This window comes from Phoca vitulina, unplaced genomic scaffold, assembly GCF_004348235.1.
Source record: "Phoca vitulina isolate PV1807 unplaced genomic scaffold, GSC_HSeal_1.0 scaffold115, whole genome shotgun sequence".
Classification (NCBI taxonomy): Eukaryota; Metazoa; Chordata; class Mammalia; order Carnivora; family Phocidae; genus Phoca; species Phoca vitulina.
This window is the reverse complement of record NW_022589818.1, coordinates 703,655-727,261: the sequence shown is the minus strand read 5'-3', so window position 1 is coordinate 727,261 and position 23,607 is coordinate 703,655. Positions and strand designations below refer to the sequence as shown.

Below are 23,607 nucleotides of genomic sequence, written 5' to 3'. Positions count from 1 at the left end.
CCCTTTAAGAGCTGCCTGGGAACTGGGGCACCGGAGGGGGCAGGCAGGGCCCCCACCCACTCCCCCTGCCCTGCCCGCCCCTGCTCCGCCCCCTGCCCTCTACAGACTCTGCTGGAAGTCTTGGACGCCTGGGTTAGGGTCTCCACTGCTGGGCTGGGGGTAAGGCTGGAAAGTGGTGGGGAAGGGGGACCGTGGTCCCCGGGGGAGGGGATGGGAGGGTGGGATGCCAGTTTCCTAGCACTCTGGGCATAGAGTATCTGTGCCAAGTTCAGTGGATAACATAGGGGGTCCTTCTGGGTGGCCCTCCGGCCTCAGACTGGGGGAAGGGCAGCTTCGGGGATCTTGAGGGGCAGAGCCCGGGGTCAGGAAGTCTGTGTCTCCTCACCCTCCACTCCCCCATCTCATTTTCCTGGGACCCTCCTGTGATAAACTCCATCAGTCACTCGCTGCCCCTCCTGCAATTAAAGATGTGGGGCCCTGGCACCCCATCTTCCCACAGGTGGGGAAACTGAGGCTAGGCAAGCCAGAGGAAATGGAACCGTATGTGTGTTAGCAGGAGAGTTGGAGATGAGGCTGCAGGAATCTTCTCCCTCCTTCTCCACCCAGAAGAAGGGGACACAGGGCACTGGGCGTCCAGCTCACCCCAGCATAGTTCTGACCACAGCCATGGCCACTGCCCGAGACTAGGTCCCCACTGCCTCACCAGGACAGCCCAGCCCCTTCCTGGAATTCCGATTCCATAGGGCAGGACCAGGAGAGGTTCCCCAAAGCCCGCCTGCATAACCCGGGGTTAAGTAGAGGTGGGGGAGCCCGCAGGCTTCCTTAGAGTATTTCAGAAATGTGGCCCTTACAATTCTGCTCCAGAGACAGCACCCAGTTCCCCTAGAAGGGAAGGAGGCAGAGGAAAGACCCAGGGACACTCCCAGGTGGGAAGTCCTTCTATAGTCTGACCTCTTCCTTCCTCTTACACCACTAGCTCAGCCGCCTCTGGCCCTGCCACCGTGATTTCCAAACCCGTCTTCCCCGCCACCGTGTGCCCCGTCCAGGGGGAGAAGAGCCTGAGCAAGTGGGCACTCTCTGAGGCCTCAAGGCCAGGGGCCGCCGGCAGCGAGGAAGGGTGGCCGTGGGGGGGTGATAGAGCTCTGCTCAGAGTCCACTTCTGCTTTCAGCACAAGCCAAGCCCAACTGGCCCCGCCCCAGGCGGAAATGCTCAGCCACCCCCCCCCCCCCCCCCACCCAGACCTGAACGGGAACCAGACTGGGCCTCTGAAACCCCGCCCCGGGGCTGGCACCAGCACACTTACTTCCTTCTTCTTAGAAACACTATTTAGTCTAGAAATGAGCCCGACTGCTCCCAGGTAGGCTAGAAAGCTATGATTTTACCCATGTGCATCAGAGAGAACAAGCACGCTCTCTGGGGTCACACAGCAAGTTCGAGGCGGCCTGGCCTGGGACCCAGGGCTCCTGCTTCCCAGCCCCCCGGTGCCTCCTCCCCCAAGCCCAGAGAGGCCAGCCTGGAAGGGGCTTTGTCCACTGCTCATGTTACCAAGGAGGGAGCTGAGGTCCAGTGGGGACAGGAGAGCAGGGAGGGGTGCTCAGGTTCAGGGCTGGGAGAGGACACAGGCCCAGATTCAAAGCTTCCAGCCAGATCTCTGCTTGCCCCTCGAGAGATGGGAAAGAATCCAGCTCAGGCTTGTCTCTGCTTTATCCGCATCTGGTCTAGACCTTTGGAAAGTCCCTTCTGCAGTCTGCCCTCATCCTTCCTCTTATAGCACAGCCCTTCTCCTCCTGACAGGTCTCGGGGGGCTAGGCAAAGAAAGCTCTGGTACAGTGGCTCGGGAAGAAACGGCAGAGGCTGAGCGTGGCAGTGGTCGCCTTTCCAGGGGAGTCAGGATACTAAGAACAGAAGAGAGGGCTTCTTGCAGAGACCCTGCCTCTCAGCTTATTTGCACAGATATTTGTATGTTCACTTGCCTCCTCCTTGGCAAACTTAGTTTGCATGGGGTCAGGCTGGCTGGCGGCCAGGTATGACCTCCTTCCCCCTTACATAGACACAGTTCCCAGGGAAGAGGGAAACCCAGAGAAACTGACCATAGAGAGAATTTGGCCCCACATGACCCCTGAACCCAGCTGGGGGACATCTGTGAGGTGATGCCTGCCTGACAGGGGAAGAGGGAACTGAGCAAGGACCCCCCAGGGGCTAGTGTTCCCCTCCTGCTTCCCCCCCACATCTGGAGGCCTGCCTCCCCCACACATGTGGATCCATGAGCCACAGAAGGTGGGGCGCAGGGGGACACGGGTAGGAGGAGGAAGAATATGGGGAGATTCTAGTCCCTCCCACTTAGAGATGCGGTCGCCATGGTGACTGAGGACCAGTGAGGCGGGATGGGGTTGAGGATGGGGGGCGGGGGTGTGGCAGGGACGGAGGCACTGGGAGACAGGAACTGCCTGGCATTCCAGGGGGAGGGAAGCACCGTGCATCCCCAAGCTCCAGGTAAGGGAGCCGGAAAGCTGAAGGGGGGGGGCGGGCCATTGTCTGGCGCGGGCTCTGCCCTGAGGAGGGGGCAGACCGAGGGGTCGGGCCATTGTGTGCGGTACTCAGCTCAGCCTTCCAGCACAGTCCGATTGGAGGAGGAAGCCTAGGAGGCCCTGGGTAAAGGGTTAGGGGGGATTGGGCTGGGCGGGTGGCAAGAAGGCTGAGAGACAGTGTGGGTGGGAAGAGGTGTGGGGTTGCTGGGGGAGTAGAAGCTAGGGACATCCCTGTGCCTTACGCACAGTAGGCACCTAAATAGAAGTTGATATGACTTGCTTGTGATAATAAAAAGAGGGCAACCAGAGGCTGGGCAGGTGGGGCAGAGGAAGGGGAGCCAGGAAGCTGATGTTCCCCACAACTGTGCTCTTCTGGGGATGCCCTTGAGGCTGGAAGGGAGAGGGGGTAGGGGGCGTTGGACCTGCTAGGTCATTGGCAAAGCCTTTCTCCCCACTCCTGGAGCCCCTCTCAGTGAGGTATCTATGTGCCCTGGGGCACCGAAGAGACAAAGTGCCCCAGAGTTCTCTGGCTGAGCACGGGGTGGGGAGGAAGGGGGGAGCATGGGGTAGGGGTCGGGGGGGTGGTGAACACAGGGTAGGGATGCAGGGGGATGAGCATGGGGTAGGGGTCCAGAGGGGTGAGCATGGGGTAGGGGTGCAGGGGCATGAGCACAGGGTAGGGGTGCAGGGGGTGAGCAGTGGGTAGGAGTGCAGGGGGTGAGCATGGGGAAGGAGTGTAGGGGGTGAGCAGGGGGTAGGGGTGCAGGGGGTGAGCAGGGGGTAGGGGTGCAGGGGGGAGCCCGGGGTAGGGTGGAGACCAACATCCCTGTCTGCCCTCCCACCTCTAACCCCCAGAGCTAGATCTCCACCCTGGACCAGAAAGCTTGGCAGGAAGGGGCTACTATTTGATGTGATCTAGGGGTCGTGGGGAAAGAGTCCCCAGAGGAGGTGGACCCTGGGGTGGGGGACAGGGTTGAACTCAGCACTGTTGCTATTAGGGGGTTCCCAGGCTGGGGAGAAAGGAGCTGAGGGACCCCCCCATTGGGGCTATGCAATGTCACGGCCCCTAAGGCCTTGTCCCTTCTTACCACCCCCCCAGCTGAACTTCCCCTGCGGGCCCTGGTTTCTTCACTGGGGCAGGGAAGAGGGAGGTGGGGCCTGTCCGCGGGGAGCTTGCTACATCGTCTGCCGGCCTGGTGCAAAAGGAAGATGTGGGGCAGCCCGTGTTCAGAAAGGGTCAGCCGCTTTCAGGACGGCAGCAGGAGAGCATCAGATCCTGCGTGGGCCCTTCCCTGTGGGGGCTCCTGTGACTGCCCAGGTCACGTGCCCCTGAAACCAGCCTGGCGGTGGGCTCCCCAGCTGCAGCGGGGCCACGGCTTCGGGTCGCGGCAGCTGCCTCCGGGGCCTCCCATGCAGGAGGGGCAATGGCGGGGCAGGGGGCCCTAGCTCCCCGTCAGGCTCCTCCAAAGACCTTGCCAGCCCTGCTGGATGTGGGGCTCGTGCCTTGACCTGACGGCCAGAGAGGTTTCTGTTCCCTCTTGAGTCGGGAGTCCCCTGAGATACATGCTCTCAGCCCAGAAGAGCTGAGCTTGCCGCCCCCCACCCGCACCCCCCGGGAGCTGTCTGCCCCGTCCAAGTGCCCAGAGCTAAGGGAGGACCGCAGGAGTCAGCCCTCCCCAGACACTGGGTGGCCAAGGGACTCGTTTTAGGCAGAGCTGAGTCTAACTTGGCTTCTCCCTGTGTAGCCTCCCTGAGCTTCACTCTCCTCTCCTGTGAAATGGGACCACGGTGGTGCCTAGCTGCTAAAATTCTTGGGTGGACCAAAGCTTAATAATGCAAACTATTCATGTTGGCTGGAGGGCCTGGGAAAGTTGACCCGGCCGGAAGGAAAATTCCTGGGTCTCTGGGGAAGGAGGACGTGGGACTGGCATGTTGAATAGAACACTTCCAGAGGCAGAAACAGGGCGTCGGGCTGAGAGCGTGGGGCTGGAGCTGCCTCCCCCACGTGCCCCCCATCAGAACTCCTCCCTGTGACCCAGATAAGCTAATCTGTTCAAGCAGAGAGGCCCAGGGCCAGGGCAGGTCCCACTCTGGGCTGGGAGGTGGGGAGGCGCAGAAGGTGGGGTCCAGGTGGGAGTTTCCCGGGACTCTGAGAGTCTTTGAAAGACTTTCTCTAGCGGCTTGGCCCCCGGCTTCTCCCAAGGACCTCCACCAGCCTCCGTGAAAGTCTGGGAGAGTCGACACAGTTGTCAGGAGGGGTCTGGCTGAGACCAACCCCCAGGCGAATGGAGGGGAAATGGGAGCAGAGGGGCAAGGAAAGAGGGCGAGGGGCCCTGACAGGGAAATCTAGGGAGCGACCTGGGCTGCACGGTGACCAGCGGGATGGCAGGACGGGAAGGACTCCCTGCCTGAGGAACGGGCATCTGAGAAGGAGTTGGGCCGCCGGTTGGAGCAGGTCAGCCCTGTGATGGCTGTGCTCTTAAACCAGCAGCCAGCCAGTTTCGGGCTGAGTGGGCCGGAAACTACCCACTTTATAGGTTGTGAGCCCTCGGTGCTAGATGCCTCATTAGCCCTGCGTTATGATGGGGCTCCCCCCTGGGGCCTCCAGGGGCAGGTGAGCCACCACCACTGGGGGGTTGGGTGCCTCAGCAGTGTGTCCCCGAGGTGTGAGCTCAGATGGGACACGTTCTGGGCCTCCGCCCGGCCTGCTGCTGGCCCAGGGGTGATGGGCACCAGGCTGCAGAGGGACGCGGTCAGCACGGCCACGGGTGAGAGCCGAAGACAGCTGCTGCCATCTCTCAGGACTGCGGCCCAGCTGGAAGTGGAGGTTTGAAGGTTAGACCACTGCAGGCACTTCCGAGTCCTGAGCAGTGAAGAGACCTCATCTTGTGGGTGAGCCAAAAGAGGAACAGAGATGGTGTCACGTCTCCTATCTGTGAGGGCTTGAGCAAGAGAAGTCACTCCTGGGCTGGTCAGATGGGATGTGGCATGACAGAGGGCAGAGGGGTAGCTGACATGACCTAGAAACTTTCTGGCCTTTTCAACTTTCTGGATGGATGGAGAGAGAGAGGAGGGAGGCCGAGGCGAGTCTCCTTTCATTGCCCGCCCAACCCCACCCCCAGTTCCGCCCAAGCCAGGGATCTGTCAGGACTCGAGAGGTGGAAATTCTGGTTTTCCAGAGCTCCCAGTGCTGGCTCTGGCACTATGGGTACCTGGAGGGCCGCGCTCCCGGCTCAGCCGGGCTGAGCCCTCCGTTCCCCACCTCCGGGGTCTGGGGACCCCCTCCACCCCAGAGTCCGGACACCCGGGGTTCTGCTCTGTGGCTGGCTCAAGGGTATGTGGGATGAGGCGGGTGGCTGGAGGCTGACGGTCCTGGGGACACGGATGCAGCCACCCAGGGGGACAGAGCCCAGGCAGAGGGCCAACTGCAGGAGCTCCGGGCAGTGCTGGGAGCCTGCCTGGCCCCGCATCGCCTCCCTGCAAGGAGAGGGCCAGGTAGGCCTGGGCATCGAAGACCTGCGCCCGGCTGGGGCGAGGGGCGAGGTCAGAGCAGGCCGACTCAGGCCTGCCTAGGTCATCAGAGGGCAGGGGTGAGAGTGCGGCACGAGGGTGTCCACAGATCTGAAAGTGCCGGGAGACATGGGTCCGATTAACCTGTATTTTAAGTGCAGGGATCTGCTCTTCCCGGGGCCAGGCAAGGGTTTGGGTTCTGGGCTACGGGGAAGGGAAGGAAAGGAGTAGATAGCAAGAAGGACTTCCTGAGAGTAAGGAGAGAAAAGGCAGAGCAGGGCCAGTGGTGGCCAGAGATCAGAAGGACAGGCCTGATGGCAGGACTCTGACCCCGGGGCGAGCGTGAGGCAGCCGGCTGGCGCCTGTGCATGATGGAAGCGAGACTCTGAGGGCACTCTGTAAAGGAAACTGTCCCCTCCCCGGCACCCCCACCCCCACCCCCACTTCTGCTGCCTGGGGCTCTCCCATTGGTCCCTGGGGGGGATGTGGTGAGGATGGCTCCCCCAGGGAGTGCCTGGGTGCCTGTTTCCTCAGAGCCATCTGGTGACAGCCTCCAGCTGAGCATGGCCCTCCTGGCCCTGGGCCGGGACCCTTGGAGCCTCCTGGGCCTTTTCCTCTCCCAGCTGTTTCTGCCGCTGCCGCCGACTGCAGGGGCCAGTGGGCAGGAGCCCCTGCCCAGGATCACGTACCGTGCAGGTAAGGGTCGCAGGGCCACGGGCCTGCCGCCAGCCAAGCTGGAGGGGCGGAGGAAGAGAGAGCCCGAGGGACAGGGGGAGGAAAGGGACGTGGGGAGCGCCAGAGACTGAGGAAGGAGTGAAGAAACTGTGTGGCCAACGACTGAGCGAAGGGAGGGCCCAGGGTGCTTCTCGGAGACGGTGCTTTTTCTTTCCCTCACCCCCCCGCACTTCAGACCCCTAACTGCTTTCACGCCCCCACGCACCCCCAAAGCCAAGGCCCATGCTAGAAGGTCATCCATGGACCTGGCAGCCCGGGACACGACAGGCGCATGGCAACCACACAGATCACACCGGACCACGCCGTGTCCGGTACCACGGACACCAGGAATAAGAGAGTCAGGGCAGCCCCTGGGGTACGGGCGCTGTCGGCTGGTTTCTTGCTGAGGCTGTGGGGGCCGCTGGCCCTTCCACCTCCAGGGAGGAGGCTCAGGGAAGGACTCGGGCCCTCCAGGAGGTGTGGGCGCGGGGTCTCCTGAGCATCTGTGTTGGGTGCTGGAATTACCAAGAGACAAGACTCGGCCCTGCTCAGGGTGCTCGCAGGCCTGCGCGGGGAGGCAGGTGAGCAGCCAGCCATGCTAAGGGTGGTCAGCTCGGTGAGCGAAGGACTTACACAGCTCTGAGGGAGGCCACCCCTTCCAGCACCTTGCCAACTGCTCCTTCTGGTCCTGAGATGGTCAGAGCTTCCAAAGGTGACGCTTGGCTAGGCGGTCCTCTAACTAGGGCCAAGGTGCGCATGCGCCCGTGAGGGGACGGAGCAGCTTGTCCCTGTCGCTGGTGTGCCCCCTGGGAGCCAGCTCACCCCCGCCCCCCCAGGTGACATCCAGGCAAGCCCACAGGGGCCTTTGAAGACATATGTGTCTGCTCTGCTCAGCCTGTGGCTGGGATTCTAGTGGTCGAATTTCCTGCTAGAGGAGGGGAAGGGGGGTTGGGGAGTGTGACCCTACAAGCCACACCGTCCTGTCTGTGGCTCCCAGGATCTTCCTGTCTGTCTGTCTGCCTTCTGCTCCCCTGCTCCTCCCTGGGGGAGGACCAGTGCCTCTTTCCCCTGCCCCCTTCGCCCCTCCAGGCCTGGAAGAGTGTCCACGTGCCTCGCTCTATTTCCCGTCCCTTTGTCTGTCTCTTGGGTGCAGACCACCTTCCCCAGCCCAGCTGTCATTAGCCTGTCTCTGGCTGCCTCTTCTCTCCCCTGTGGGCTCAACACAGAGCTCCTACACCACCAGCAGGCAGGGTGGGGGTGGGGGGAGGGGGAGCTGCCGATGGAGAGCGGGTCCAGCTGCCCAGGCCTGGGGAACACACTCTGCCAACCCTCCCCCCACACCTTGACCTCAGAGGTCAGTTGCCTGCCCACCCACTTCTCATCACTCACCCCTTCTCATCACTTCCCAACAGGGGAGGGACGCAGGGCTCTCAGCCTCTTCCACCAGAAGGGCCTCCAGGATTTCGACACTCTGCTCTTGAGTGGTGACGGAGGCACTCTCTATGTGGGGGCTCGAGAGGCCATTCTGGCCTTGGATATCCAGGACCCAGGGATGCCAAAGCTGAAGAACATGGTGAGGAGGCCGGGGACAAAGGGTGTGGGCTGGGGGTGAGGGGGCTGACAGCTGCCCCGTGCCTGGACCGCCCATGCGTGACTCACTGCCCAAGTGCTGTCAGCCCCAACCGGCGGTAACCAGCAATTCCCGCTACATATATCCGGTCTGGAGAACAGAGAAGAAACCCAATAGTGGCCTCACTATTTGCTGGTATCATGCATCCTGGCTGAATAATATTAATTGCTAAAATGGCTGATACGGAAATCATTGACATATGACAGAAATACTGACTCAAATTATATCAATAATCTGATATCCACCCACTGGTAGAAATCACCGAAACTTCTGTATTAAATTATAGTCACCCTACTAATGGGACAATGTGAGGAAGAAAGGGGGAAGGAAGGAGAGAAGGAGGGAGGAAGCGAGCAATTACTGAGCACCTTCCTTGCTGTGTCTCTCAGTGCGTGGTCTGTGGGCCACCTGCGCATATGGGATGCTGGTTGAAAATGCAGATTCTCTGAGGTGTGAGCCAGGAACTGACATTTTAAACAATTTCCCCAGGAAATGTGTGGTTTGTCAACTGCTGCCCTGCACAGCACGCATTGCGTTAGGTATTTTACGTACGTTCCTGGTTGTGCCCTCCAGAAGCTTGTGAGGTTGACTAGGACCACTCAAACCAGTAAGGGGCTGAGCCTGGATTCAAGCTCAGGTCTGGTTCCACAGGCCGAGTGCTCCCACAGAGCTGCGCCCTGAGGAACACCAGTATCGTCAGAATAATAGCCATGGTCACGGACTGCTGTCATTAGAGCTCATGTCACTGACCGCCATGCCTGCTGGTGGCTTCCAACTAGACCCAAGGAGAGGACAGCAGGTCAAAGCTAGAGAGCAAGACCTCACATCCTCTCCCTCCCGACCCCCCGCTGCAGATACCCTGGCCAGCCAGTGACCGAAAAAAGAGTGAATGCGCCTTTAAGAAGAAGAGCAATGAGGTAAGTGGAGGTGGGGGTTTAGGGGCTCTGGGTGGAGAACCCCGGTCCCCAGACCATCACTGGAGGACGTCAGGTTGGGCAGGTAGTGGAGGAGGCTTCTTTCCATGGTGATCGTCTGCGCCACGTTCTGTGAAGACGTCCAGGGACTGCCTCAGCAATCCCGGGCCCTCTCCCCGCTGGGAAGTGGGGGGCAGCCCGTGGGGCCCCGGTGTGTGGGGCCAGTGGCCAGACACCTGGATTCTCTGTCTCCCCAGACCCAGTGCTTCAACTTTATCCGTGTCCTGGTCTCTTTGAACGCCACCCACCTATACGCTTGTGGCACCTTTGCCTTCAGCCCCGCGTGTACCTTCATTGTGAGTCATGGCACCCAGCGCTCAGGCCCAAGCATCCCTTCTCACACCTAACCCCCCTCCTCTCGAGCTCTGGAAAACCCTGCTCTCCCGGATGTGGGACCCTCGTGAGCTTCCTGGCCCCAATTCCCCTCCACGTCCCTCTCCCTCCCTCACGCCCCTCATTTCCCAGACATGAGACTCTGGCGTTCTGGCCCCCAGCCTCTCCCCCCCTTTAGGAACTCCAAGATTCCTACCTGTTGCCCATCTCCGAGGACAAGGTTGTGGAGGGGAAAGGCCAAAGCCCCTTTGACCCTGCCCATAAGCACACGGCTGTCTTGGCAGGTGAGTATCGGGTTCCTGGCATCTGCTTTCCCGGGTCATTCTGTGAAATATGGAAGCTGACAGTGTCCTGAAAGGCAGGGGACAGAGGGAGGGGAAGCCAGGAGCCTCTGAACACCAGGTCAGAGGGAGACTCAGCATCCCAACCACCAGCTCCTGCTGATGCTGCCACAAAGGAGGTGGAGAGAGAGAGGTAGAGAGAGGTTCACATAGGTCTGGGAAGGGTCTTGGGCAGAGAAGAGGCCTGAGGTTCAGCCATTTGTTCCATAGAGCTTACAGAGAAATCACCATCTGTGTCCTCCCAGACAGACTCCCCACCTTGGCTTCCTGGACGAGGTGGCCCTTGGCTTTTGAGTGGGACCTCGAAAGATAGGTAGATGCGCAGGGAAGATGTTCCAGGAAGAGAAGGGTGGGACCAAGGTGTGGAAACAGAAAACACAGCCACCTCTGGGGAAGAAAGAGTGATTCTATTTGGCACGTGGTTCAGCTGGGTGTGTGAGGGGGCAGGGAGAGAAAGGTCAGACAAGGCCAGCACACAGAAGGACAGGAGGGGTGGCTCTTCCCTGCGGCAGGGCTCCCTAACAACGGTGCTCAGTGGGGTCTGCCAGCTGGGCTATGGGCGCCACAGGAAGGTGGGGGGCACAGGAAGGGGGCCGGAGACCCATGTGGGTACTGGCCTGGGTCAGAGGCAGGTCTGAGGAGGGCAGAGGCCCCCTCCAACCAGGAAGCCTCCCGCCTCTCCCCTAGATGGGATGCTCTATTCTGGCACCATGAACAACTTCCTGGGCAGCGAGCCCATCCTGATCCGCACGCTGGGACCCCAGCCCGTCCTCAAGACCGACAATTTCCTCCGCTGGCTGCAGCGTAAGGACCCGAGCCCCCAGCACAGGTCTGGCCCTGCCCCGAGCGCGAGGACCCGGCCGGGCCCGAGAGCCGCGTTCCTGCACTCCGCCGTCCTCCGTGCAGAGGCCCCTCTGTGCCGGGCGGCCCTGTTCGGGGGGTGCAGTTCCCGCCCCCGTGAGGCGACGGGAGCAGGCGCCCCCAGGGCCACCCCTGGCCAGCCGCGGGGCATCCCGTCGGGCGGCCTGCCGCTGCAGAACCAGCCCTGGGGTGTCCCAACCTTAAGCCTATGTGCCCCGCCCCGCAGCGGACGCCTCCTTCGTGGCAGCCATCCCTTCGACCCATTTCGTCTACTTCTTCTTCGAGGAGACAGCCAGCGAGTTCGAGTTCTTCGAGAAGCTCCACACGTCCCGGGTGGCCAGAGTCTGCAAGGTCTGCGGCCGGGAGGGGGCGGGGCTGGCCGTGGAGGGAGCCAATGGGGAGGTGGCAGAGGCGGGACCGAGCGCCCAGGGCCCAATGGGGGCGGGACGGGGCGGGGAGCGGTGGGCGGGGCGTTCCTGACTCCGCCCCCGCGGCCCTAGAACGACGTGGGCGGGGACAAGCTGCTGCAGAAGAAATGGACCACCTTCTTGAAGGCCCAGCTGCTATGCTCGCAGCCCGGGCAGCTGCCCTTCAACGTCATCCGCCACGCCGTCCTGCTGCCCGCCGCTGCCTCCGCCGAGCCCCGCGTCTATGCGGCCTTCAGCTCTCAGTGGTGAGCAGCGCGGCGGGGACGCGAGGGCTGCACGCGTGTCGTGGGGTCCAGAGCGCTCACTCCACGCACTTCACCTAGGAAGGCATGTGCCCGTCACCACGTCCCAGGAATCTGACTCATGCCCTTCGTGTAGATGGGAAAGATAAAGCTCAAAGCGGTTCTTACTCCGTTATATCCTGCCGGGTTCCAAAAAGGATAGGAGGCAGCTCACGGAAGGCAAACATTGAGACCAGACAAGATCAAACCGATGAGGCAATGGGAGTAAAAGGAGAATAAGAAGGCAGGGATAGGGTCAGCACATCACAAATGTTTGTCATTTATGCAGTGTTGGGATGCTGGTTACAAATTTAGCTCTGAGCTTCCTAATGGCCAGAGCAAAGAGGGAAACACCATCAGTGTCACTAAGATAAAAATAGTCATTGCTTGGAGGCTGAGAAAAGTTCATTGCATCAAAATATCTGGCCCCACAGTGTTTAGGTGTCTGCTGTCCGTGGGTCAGATACCAAAGATACCTGCTGTAAGCAGGGGCTGGCATCAGTGGCATCCAGAACTGAGAACATGGTGTGTGGCACAATCAGGTTAAAGAGAACAAGAGAAACCTGTCTCCACAGACCAGGGCTAAAGGAATAGAAGTAGCCTCATAGTCGGGCTCTGGTTGGTTGTGTGAGGATCAAGAATCCAGCGGACCCAAAGGAGCAGAGCTTCATCTGGAGCCTGTCAGGATCTGGTTACACTGCCCCTCCCATGGGTACAGCCCAGCCTGGGCAAGACAGGCAGGAGCCACCCCAAGACCCGAAACCCAATTAATTGTCCTTAAGGATAATCCTAAGATGGGCCAGAGTCAGGGGCTCTCCTAGCCCTTATCACCATGGCTGGGGGGAAAGTAGGCAGCAGTGGGCCAACCCGGCCCTCCACACTCCTGCCCTCCAGGGCTTTCTCACAAGGGTGGGTGAGGGCTGGAGGGGGAGCTCCGTGGTAGAGCAGAGATGACCATGTCCCCTTGGGCTATCCCCAGGCAGATCGGTGGGACCAGGAGCTCTGCTGTCTGTGCCTTCTCTCTCAAGGACATCAAGCGTGTCTTTGAGGGCAAGTACAAGGAATTGAACAAAGAGACTTCACGCTGGACTACTTATGGGGTCCCTGAGATCAGTCCCCGGCCAGGCAGCGTGAGTACCACCCCCAACACTGAGCAACCCTCCGCCCCCACTGATACACACATATCGCACATATCAAAGTATCTGTCATGGCACAATAAATGTCCAATAAACGTTAGTGCTCCCTGCCCTAACCAGTCCTGTCTGCTCAGATACACACCTGCTCCAGTGGCCCACATCCCATAGGTGTCCAGCCCATCCTACACACAGAGTCCCCCCCTCCGCTAAGTGCACCCCAAATACCTGGGTGTATCCCTGGGGAAACAAGGGAGCATGGGCTGTGCCAAGGACTGCCTACGCATCTTCATCTGCATTTCTTATTTAACTTTTGTGTTTTGATCAGAGTTGTATATGGCCACCATTAACAGAATCCTATAGATCTACACAGTCAGTTACCAAAAACAGCCCTATGCCCTGTCTTCCACTTTTCCCTCTCTAGAGGGACAACCACCTTCAACTCTCTTAGCTGATACTTTTGGTATTTATCTCCAAATCTCTAACATACTTTTATTGCTACTTCTTGATGTTTCAGTTTCAGGCAGGATCTATTGAATTCCCATTCTGGATGGTGAGGATTTACCTGTGCCCCCCACCCCCACCCAGTTATGTATGTGCCTGTAGCAACCAGCAAGAACTCTTTGGGGGCATCTATTTCCAAATTCATGTGCGCTGACATGATGCTGGTGGCCCGAGACCTGCCATGGTGGGGGTATGCGCCACGGCAGTCAACAAACGAGTCAGGGCTCCCTGACCCCCACCGCGACTGCTTTACCAGCACACCACCGCACCCACCCCTCATCTCCCAACATAGTTTTATAATAATTTTGGTTAGATCAGTATTTAGATTAGGACTCATGCACAGCTGAGCCAAGGAGCAGGCCCTGATTACTTTTCCTTTTTGCATAATTTAAGAATTTCCCTGGGGTTAGTAATTATCTCTCTTCTTTTTCTTTCTTTCTTTTTTCTTCTTTTACTTTCTTAATTTTCTTTTCTTTTTTTTCTTTTTTGGCTTGCTTTGTTTTCTAAGCTCTAAATATTAATTCAACCCCAAACTCTTCCTCAATGATCTGCATCTCTCTGAAGACAGATCCGTTAGGCATTCTAACAGTTTCGTCTTCCTGGAGATTGTTCCTGTCTGCTGCAGTCTGGACCTCCATCCCGGGCACCGCCACCATCCTGGTATTTCCCTTCTCGTCATTCTGGGCATTTCCTTTGTATCTCTCTGTGACATCCTCATGTTTCTTACATCCCATGGCTTCTTCTTTTTTCTTCTTTTTTTTTTTCACTATCTTTATTTTTTTAAGATTTTTATTTTTAAGTAATCTCTACCCGCATCGTGGCTCAAACTCACAACCCTGAGATCAAGACTCACATGCTCTTGTGACTGAACTGGCCGGGCGCCCCTTTTTCTTACTTTCTTATTTTAGTGGAGCAGAGCCTCCATAGATTCCTGAAAGAGATACATGGCAGGTACATTTTTTGAGACTGAATGTATGAAAATGTCTTTATTCTACTTTTGCATTTGATAGTTTGATATGTGCATGTAATTCTAGACTAGAAATAATCTTCCTGCAAAACTTTGAAGGCTTGCCTTGTTATCTTCAAGGGGATGGACGTCCAGAGTTCTTCCGATTCTTACGTCTCTGAAAGTCCCCGTTCTCACTGGAATCTAGTAGTGCCTTTTCTTTGTCCTTAGCTGTTCTGAAATTTCACGGTATTGCACTTTGATGGGACTCTGTTCCTTTATTTTGCTGGATGTTCAACCTGCCCCTTCAGCCTGGAAGTTTAGTTCCTTCAGTTTGAAGTTTTCTTGAACAATTTCCTCCTATTATGTTTTCATTTAACAAATATTTTTCGAGGCTGCCTGCCACTGTTCCAAGCTCTGGGGGACACAGCAGTGAACAAAGTGGACAGAAGTCCCTTCCCTCATGGAGCAGACTCTCATGTTAGGATGTTTTCTCACTTCTTACTGGGCCTCCTGGACTGGTCCGCTCCCTCTTTAAATCCCAGCCAGTTTCCCAAGCCTTTGGTTTTGCCCTACTTTCTGGGAGAGTGTCTCAATTTTATCTTCAAATCCTTCTATCGGATTTTTAATTCGTGCTAAAATATTTAATTTCCTAGATTTTTTTGAGCTTTTTTTAGCCTTTTTAAAAAAATATTTTATTTATTTATTTGACAGAGAGAGAGAGAGAGACAGAGAGCGCGCACAAGCAGGGGGAGCAGGAGAGGGAGGAGGAAAAGCAGGCTCTCTGTTGGGCAGGGAGCCCGATGCAGGGCTCGAGTCCAGGACCCTGGGATCATGACCTGAGCTGAAGGCAGATGTTTAACTGCCTGAGCCACCCAGGCGCCCCTTTTTGAGCTTTGAATATCTCTTTCTTTTTTTTTTTTTTAAGATTTTATTTATTTATTTGACAGAGAGAGACACAGAGAGAGAGGGAACACAAGCAGGGAGAGTGGGAGAGGGAGAAGCAGGCTTCCCGCTGAGCGGGGAGCCCGACACGGGGCTCGATCCCAGGACCCTGGGATCATGACCTGAGCCGAAGGCAGACGCTTAACGACTGAGCCACCCAGGCGCCCCTGAATATCTCTTTTATAAAAACGTTCTACTCTAGTTTGTTGTTATTTAAGCAGGTGAAATTTTCCGACCTGGCTCATGCCATTCGATTTCCATTTCTGTCGATCACACAGTGGTATAAAGCAGCAAAACTCGGGGCACTGGGTGGCACAGTAGGGCGGCACTTGGTTTCAGCTCAGGTCATGATCTCAGGGTCTTGAGATCAAGCCCCACGTTGGGCTCCATGCTCAGTGGGAAGTTTGCTTGAGATTCTCTCTCTCCCTCTCCCTTTGCCCCTCCCCCTGCTGTCTCTCTCTCTCTCTCTCTCTCTAAAATAAAGAAATCTTTTTTTAAAAAACAGCAAAACTGAAGGGGGGATGATTGCTGTGTATGTTCTAAATTGCTTTGAAGGGTCTCATTTGAGATAATTTGCCTAAGAATCTTGATCTTTTTTAAATATTTGGAAACATCCAATAAAAATGGAAAGAAAGGGGCGCCTGGGTGGCTCAGTCATTAAGCATCTGCATTCAGCTCAGGCCATGATCCCAGGGTCCTGGGATCGAGCCCCGCATCGGGCTCCCTGCTCCGCGGGAAGCCTGCTTCTCCCTCTCCCACTCCCCCTGCTTGTGTTCCCTCTCTCGCTGTGTCTTTCTGTCAAATAAATAAATAAAATCTTTAAAAAAAAAAAAAAGGAAAGAAAAAATGTTCTATAATAGAGAATGTCACACATGTATACAAAGTAGACAGAATAGTATAAGGGACCTCCGTATACCCACACATAGCCAAGCAAACTTGTCCCAGCCGTGCTCCGCCTACCCCCACCCTCGCCCGGGGTATTTTGAAGCAGATTCCGGACATGGCATTTTATCTGTATTAGTGTTGTAAGCTGCTGTAACAAATTACCACAAACCTCCTGGCTTCAAACAACAGAAATGTATCCTCCTGCGGGCTGGAGGCCAGGCGGTGGAAGTCAGGGCACCAGCAGGGCGGAGGCTCTGGGGGAGAATATGTCTCTGCTTCTCCCCCAGCTTCCGCTGGCGGCTGGCAATCCTTGCTGTTCTTGGCTCGTAGACACCCCAACCACTGCAGTCGCTGCCTCCATCATCACTTTGCCTTCTCTGTATGTGTCCTTCACTTCTCGTGAGGACACTTGTCACTAGATTTGGAGCCCATCATAATTCAGAATGAGCTCATCTCAAGACTTTTAATTATATCTACAAAGACCCTTTTTGCAAATAAAGTCACATTCATGGGTTTCAGATGGATGAATGGGGGGGCACCAATCAACCCACTACATCATCCATAAATATTTTAGTATCTCCAAATGATAAGGGCTTAAAAAAAATAGCCGTAGTACCACTTCACACTGTAAAAATGAATAATTCTTTAATCTAATATGCATTTAGTATTCAAATTTCCAGTAGTCTCAAAGATGTCATAAAAGTTGTTTAAAATACAGGGTTTTTTTTTTAAAGATTTTATTTATTTGAGAGAGAGAGACAGAGATGGTGAGAGAGAGCATGAGCGGGGAGGAGAGGGAGAATAAGGCTCCCCACTGAGCAGGGAGCCCGATGTGGGGCTCAATCTGAGGGCCCGGGATCATGACCCGAGCTGAAGGCAGACGCTTAACCAACTAAGCCACCCAGCTGCCCCCAAATCCCGTTTATTTGAATCAAAATCTAAGTAAGATATATAAGTTTGGATTAGCTATTCTTTTTTTTTTTTTAGTTTATTTATTTAAGTAATCTCTATAACCAATGTGGGGCTTGAACTCACTGCCCCGAGATCAAGAGCGGCACCCTCTTCTGACTGAGCCAGCTGGGCGCCCTTTAGATCATTGTTCTTTTAAGTTTCTTTTAATCTGTATGTTCCCTTTTTTTTTCTTGCCATTTATTTGTCCTATAGAATTTTTCTCAGTCCAGATCTTGGTGACTATGGGTCTCTGTGGTGGAGTTGCAGTATTTCCTACACCTTCGTTGGAGGTTGGGCCTAGAGACTTGGTCAGATCAGAGTTTGACTGGGGGGCAAGACCCCTTCACCGTGGTTGTGGGTCTCCTTCCAGGTCATGTGTGGCGTCCAGCTCCCTCTCTGCCGTGGGGCTCCTCTTCTGTAGCCTTATGGTCTGGTTTCACGGGCACATGGTCTTCGCTCAGCTCTCGTAAGACAGCAGTAATACTTCACTGTGAGGGTCTCTTTTCTCTGCATCATTTAGCTTTTTGTTTGTTTTTTCCATTGATTTGCTTTGGCCTCTTTCGTGTTCATGTTTTAACTCACACGCCTGGTGGCCCTGGGCTCTCTGCTCGCGTAGGAGTGGGGACCGTGAAGCTCTCTGGAAGCTTCACCCCTGGATGTGACTCGTCAGCGTGGGCCCCTTGTTGCTCACGGAAGATGGCCTGGCTGGGCAGTTTTCTTGGGGACAACTGGTATCAACATTGTCAGGGCTTACCTCTGACCTGCACTCGGTTTTCTGGAGGCCTCTTCCAGCCTTGTGCTTGGAGGGAGACAGCCTGGCTGCTGGCACCGGGGGGCCGGGGGGATGCGTCCCCACATGCACTGCGCCTCTCCGCCTTCACCCCTGCCTGCTGCCCTCACCCAGAGACCCTCTGCTTTCCTGTCTCCGGAGAAGGAGCCTCCAGTCCTGGGCCGAGGCCCGCAGGGCCGCGCAGGGGTGTGGGAGCCTGGCCTGCCAGGTGCACAGACTTTCAGAGGCTCTCCTGACGCAGCCCCGCCCTTCCCACTTCCAGAGCTGGCCCGCAGCTCATTCATGACCTTTAGGAATTCTGCCTTGTAAATCAGATCATTTTGGCTACCCAGGGGCTTGCTTAAGAAGATTCTTTTCTTTTTTTTTTCCTGCTCAGTCTTTTACCATATTTGTTCATTTGCTTTTCAGCTTTCACCCTGTGGCTGTCTTTGCTTCCCCCTTTTCCCCCCCTTTTCGGGGGGGGAGGAAGTGAGAGTAGGTGCATGTGCTCATTCTGGCATCAGAATGAAATACAGATGTTATTACCTCACGTTGCAGATGAGGAAATGGAAGCTCACAGAGGGGAGTAACTTGTCTGAGGACACAGTGGCAGGTGACGGAGTGGGGCTGGCCCTGAGATAGCGCCCTGGGGTGTGGAGGACAAGGATCCCGACCGAGGTCAGGACACGGCGCATGGCACGCTGGTGTGGGCAGGGCCTTCAGAGAACAGCCAGCCCACCCCCTGTCCACCGCCCCCCTCCCCATTTTATGGGTGAGGAAAAGGAGGCCCCGAATGGAGAAGGGGCTCCACCAGGCTTGTGGAGCAGGTTCACGCGACACCACCCCTTCCTGTGACATCATTCAGTGACTGGCTCGGCAAACACTTATTGGGCACCAACTGTGTGCCCGGGCTCGTGCAGTGCAAGCCTGGGGCTACTGACGTGAGCGCATCGTCCCTCATGCTGCTTCCCGCCAGCTGCCAGGCACCCGTGGGGAAGGCGGCAAGGACGGGAGAAGGACAACAGCTAACATTTGTTGAGTTCTTACTTCATGTCACTTTCCACATATCCGTGCGTTTCCTCTGCACAGCAAGCCGGTGATACGCGGCGCTGTGTGCAGAGCCTGGAGTGCCAAGCCAGGCAGCCCCCGAGCTTCCATCGCCTCCTGAGAGGAGGACCGCCTTGAGGGAGGCGCAGCGGGCTGGACCAGTGGGGGGGGGGGGCAACGGTGAGCTTGCAGGAGGGAGAGCGCTGACCCGATGCACCTCCTTCCCCCTTTAGTGCTCCGTGGGCCCCTCCTCTGACAAAGCCTTGACCTTCATGAAGGACCATTTCCTGATGGATGAGCAGGTGGTGGGGACACCCCTGCTGGTGAAGTCTGGTGTGGAGTACACGAGGCTTGCGGTGGAGACAGCCCAGGGCGTCGATGGGCACAGCCATCTGGTCCTCTACCTGGGCACCGGTGAGTAAAGGGCTCCAGACGTCCCGCAGCGACCAAGCAGGGACCGCAGCTCAGGTTGCGGAGGGAAACCTTGGAGTTCGTTCACTCCTGCTTTCATTCCGCACATGCTTCCTGAGCACCTACTATGTGCCTGGCGCCCTGCTAGGCTCTAAGATATGGTGGGCTTACCCAACAACGCAGTCTCCATCCTTTCTGAGCTTTGAGTCTGGAGAGGGCGACGGACACAGGAACACAGGGGCTTTGCTGGCCCTAGCGGGAGCTCTTTGTCTCCCAGAGAAGCCACGTTAGGGCCACATTAGAGCCGTGAAGAGCGGCCAGGCGTCGGGCGGCTGGGAGCAGCGAGCGCAAGGCCTGTCCTTCAGGAAGTTGGCTGTGAAGGGCAAGTGGGGGGGGTGACTGGAGGAAGGGGGGGTCCCACCAGCATGGTTTTTTTTTTAAAGATTTTATTTATTTATTTGACAGAGAGAGACACAGTGAGAGAGGGAACACAAGCAGGGGGAGTGGGAGAGGGAGAAGCAGGCTCCCCACTGAGCAGGGAGCCCGATGTGGGGCTCCATCCCTGGACGCTGGGATCATGACCTGAGCTGAAGGCAGACACTTAACGACTGAGCCACCCAGGCGCCCCCATGCTTTTGTTTTTAAAGATGGAAAGGTCCGGGACGCCTGGGTGGCTCAGTTGGTTAAGCGTCTGCCTTCGGCTCGGGTCATGATCCCAGGGTCCTGGGATCGAGTCCCACATCGGGCTCCTTGCTCGGCGGGGAGTCTGCTTCTCCCTCTGCCTGCTGCCCCCCCTGCTTGTGCTCTCTCTCTGACAAATAAATAAATAAAATCTTAAAAAAAAAAAAAAAGATGGAAAGGTCCTCAGGCTCCAGGAGGGAGGCAGACGGTGAAGAAATGGGCAAGCCAGGGGATAACTGGCAGGTGAATTGCAGAGGGAGCGGAAGCCGGAGTCCAGGACGTGGGTGGGGGGCAGCCCCCTGCTGGGATGGGGCGAAGGAATAGAAGAAGGTAAGGCTGGGTGGGTGTCCGGCAGGAAGCAGAGGCAGCTTTTACGCCAGTCTTTTGTGATGGTCCAGGAGGAGGACACGGGGTCTTGGGCTGGGAACGAGGGGTAGAAAAGGGGGAGGTGTGAGGAGAAAGGGGTGGATTCAAAAGTCAGTGTGTAAAGAAGGAGCGAGAGTCAGCAGGGGAATGTGCAAGATTGCCGGGCGTGTGTATGGAGGGCCCAATGGGGGTGGGTGACCTTGAGCTTCCATGGGAGAAAGCTGCAGGTGCGCCGATCCTTCCAGGACACATTCCCAGCCACTGTATCCGCTGCGCACATACCGGGTCCCAGCAGAGAGCAACAGACAAAAGCTCGGTGCTTGTGGAATGCATGCAGACAAACAACGAACATACCACATGAGCCAAGGACTTAGTGTGTTATGAGACTAGAAACTGATTTTGAGGAAGGGTGGATCCGAATGCCAGCCGGGGAGGTGGCAATTTTTAACAGGGCGGTCAGCGCAGACCTCCCTGAAGTCCTTGGAGGGACACCTGGTGGAGGGGAGGGTGGCTGCCGATGGGGTTTCTGCAGAAGCGCTCAGCTGTCCGCTGCCCCAAGTCCGTGGAGGAGTGGGTTGCGTTCTTGCAAAGGAAAGACAGAGAGGCCGGGGGTTCCAAGCCGTTTATAACAGAGTTCCCATCAGCCCCACAGCATAGAGGGGAGCAGCCTGACCAGCCTGAGTCCGTGCTCCCTGTCTCTCCACAGCCACAGGCGCCCTCCACAAGGCTGTGGTCAGTGGGGACGGCAGTGCTCATCTGGTGGAGGAGATCCAGCTCTTCCCTGATCCCGAACCTGTCCGCAACCTGCTGCTGGCCCCTGAACAGGTGGCAAGGGGCCTTCTGACCAGGCGGGGGGCTTGGGTGCTGGGTCCTTACTGGGTGTGCAGAGGTCACTGTCCCTCTCTTTTCCAGGGCGCAGTGTTTGCGGGCTTCTCAGGGGGCATCTGGAGGGTTCCCCGAGCCAACTGCAGCGTCTATGGGAGCTGTGTGGACTGTGTCCTGGCCCGGGACCCCCACTGTGCCTGGGACCCCGAGTCCGGAACCTGCCGTCTCCTGCCCACCCCCATCCCGTAAGTGCCGGTCCTGGACAGCGGTGGAGGCTGGCTCACCAGGACCTTCTTACCCAGCATGTGGGGTTCTTCCTCTCTCCAGGGGCGACTGGCACAGCCCCTCCCAGGATCTCCCTCCTGTGGCAGAGGCTCCTCCTGGGATGGGGTTGCAGTCTTAAAGCTGCTCCAGCCCGCCTGGGTTTACCTGCCCTCTTCTCTGTCCCACCCTGCCCCCCCTTCCTCCCTCCTCTTCCCGCTTTGGTCTGTTTCAAGGCCTGAGGTTTGCTTTCCCTGCCTTCTCAGGAAGTCCTGGAGACAGGACACGGAACAAGGGAATCCAGGGTGGGCATGCGCCACTGGCCCCGTGGGCAGGAGCCTCCATCCTCAAAGCCGCCCCCAAATCAGTGAGTGTGGAACCAGGGGGTAGGGGGGAAGGCTCAGGTTGGTGTCCCCCCAGAACCTGCCCGGCTTGAGAGCTGAACACCCAGACCTGGGGCGGATTTGAGTCCTGGCGTCAGGAGGGAGGATAGGAATTCCGAGCTGGGATCCAGGATTGAGGCTGAAGTCTGTTTTGGTGTCAAGAGTCGGAGTCAGATGGACTGAGGGTCTGGGGTCCAGACTGGAGATAGACGAGGGAGCAGAGCTGAGTTTGGGAGCTGAACTGGAAGGTGGAGGCGGGGAGTCAGGGTCCAAATGTCGGCAGAGCTTCCCTGCCCTCCTGCTCCCCTCCCTTAGCCGTTTCCTTCCTTCATCTACAGTTAAAGAAGTCCTGGCTGTCCCCAACTCCATCCTGGAGCTCCCCTGCCCCCACCTCTCGGCCCTGGCCTCCTACCACTGGAGTCGGGGCGCGGCCAAGCTCCCAGAAGCCTCTTCGGCGGTCTTCAACGGCTCCCTGGTGCTGCTGCTGCGGGGTGGGGTGGGGGGCCTGTACCAATGCTGGGCCACGGAGAATGGCTTCTCGTACCCTGTGGTGTCCTACTGGGTGCACAGCCAGGATCAGCCCCTGGCCCTGGACCCCGAGCTGGGGGGCATTCCCCGGGAGCGTGTGGAGGCCCCACTGACCAGGGTTGGTGGCGGGGCCGCCCTGGCTGCCCAGCGGTCCTACTGGCCCCACTTCCTCACAGTCACTGTGCTCCTGGCCTTAGTGCTTTCAGGAGCCCTCCTCCTCCTCCTCGCCTCCCCACTGGGGGCTCTCCGAGCCCGGGGCAAGGTGCAGGGCTGTGGGACCCTGCCCCCGGGGGAGAAGGCCCCCCTGAGCCGGGAGCAGCAACTCCAACTTCCCAAGGAACGCAGGCCGTCCGCCAGCGATGTGGACGCTGACAACAACCACCTGGGCACCGAGGTGGCGTAGACTCTGGGCGCAGGCTGCGGCCGCGTAGAGTAGGGTGGGCGCCCGCCGCGCTGCTGGGGGACCTGGGGCAGCGCAGCCCTGAGGGCGGGGGGGGGGGGACACAGAACACCACCTTCCCACCTTGTCACCGGTGGCCCTCAGCGGGGCTGGACCCAGCAGCCTGACCCCCTGTGGGCCTCCCCTCCACCGCGCACATGGGCCCTCCAATGGGCTGTCCCAAGCCTGGACCAAACAAGAAGACCTAGAGCGGATCCCTCCAGAAACATACTGCTCCAGGAGCCCCTAAAACACGAGACTGCTCCAGGCCCCTGTGGTAACAAAGCCCAGGGTATACACGAGTGGGCACGCCGCTGCTTGCTGTCCCTGGAGACCCCCCCGCCGGGGGCAGCAGCCACCCCCACGGACACCAAGGCTCCGCTGTCCCAGGGCCCTGCAGGGAGCTGCCCCGTCCTGCCCCCTTGTCCGCTGAGCACCGCTGACTCCCGGCAAGTGACCACCTTCCTCTTGTTTCAGTTGGGGCAGACTGTGAGCCCTGCCGTGGTGGAGGAACGGGGGTAATCTGAGCCTTGTTCCCGCCTCTCCTCTGGCTGACCTCTTCAGCCCCCTCCTCTCCCCTTTCCTTTATTTTGGGATTCAGAAGACCGCTTGTCACAGACAGTTTATTTTTTATTAAAAAGACAAAGCTCACGACTGGTGTGGTTTCTGTGGGAGCCGAATGCTGCAGCAGAGGACCGCGGGGCGGAGGGCCTCAGCGGGGAGGAGCTCCAGGTTTGTGGGGCCCAGCTGCCTCCAAGGGCAAACCACCTGCCCTGCCACCTGCCCGCCCAGAACCAACCCCGCAGCGCTTTCCTCATCCATCGCCGCTCCCCGCAGCTGCTGGCCCCACGGTCCCCGCTCCCCTCTTGGTGGACTGAATTTAGGGAGCAACCAGACCGTATAGCCACCCCCAGCCTGGCCACCCCCTTCCC

At 57.7% G+C, this 23,607-nt stretch overlaps 1 protein-coding gene across 5 annotated transcripts; it reads left to right on the top strand.

Moving 5' to 3' along the window:
* Window positions 1–91: 91 nt before the first annotated feature.
* Window positions 92–23,317, top strand: SEMA4A (semaphorin 4A). Of its 5 annotated transcripts, XM_032398330.1 has the most exons (16): window positions 109–159; window positions 5,250–5,421; window positions 6,574–6,735; window positions 8,166–8,326; window positions 9,238–9,300; window positions 9,555–9,653; window positions 9,869–9,974; window positions 10,719–10,835; window positions 11,119–11,243; window positions 11,393–11,565; window positions 12,581–12,731; window positions 19,015–19,195; window positions 20,946–21,064; window positions 21,152–21,309; window positions 21,592–21,692; window positions 22,047–23,317. In XM_032398330.1, exons 3-16 carry the CDS (start codon window positions 6,603–6,605, stop codon window positions 22,637–22,639), a joined length of 2,280 nt encoding a protein of 759 aa, XP_032254221.1. In that variant the 5' UTR covers window positions 109–159; window positions 5,250–5,421; window positions 6,574–6,602; the 3' UTR covers window positions 22,640–23,317. The 5 variants fall into 5 exon arrangements, with proteins under 5 accessions (XP_032254218.1, XP_032254221.1, XP_032254217.1 ...); XM_032398327.1 differs by lacking the exon at window positions 5,250–5,421 and having other exon boundaries at window positions 92–159; XM_032398326.1 differs by lacking the exons at window positions 109–159; window positions 5,250–5,421 and adding an exon at window positions 1,320–2,494.
* Window positions 23,318–23,607: the final 290 nt, after the last annotated feature.

Coding starts and splice junctions, on each gene's coding strand:
- SEMA4A (XM_032398326.1), top strand. CDS start 2,386: ATGGGGTTGAGGATGGGGGGCGGGGGTGTGGCAGGGACGGAGGCACTG. Junction 2,495..6,573: donor CGTGCATCCCCAAGCTCCAG/GTAAGGGAGCCG, acceptor CTGTTTCCTCAG/AGCCATCTGGTGACAGCCTC. Junction 21,065..21,151: donor TGCTGCTGGCCCCTGAACAG/GTGGCAAGGGGC, acceptor TCTCTTTTCCAG/GGCGCAGTGTTTGCGGGCTT.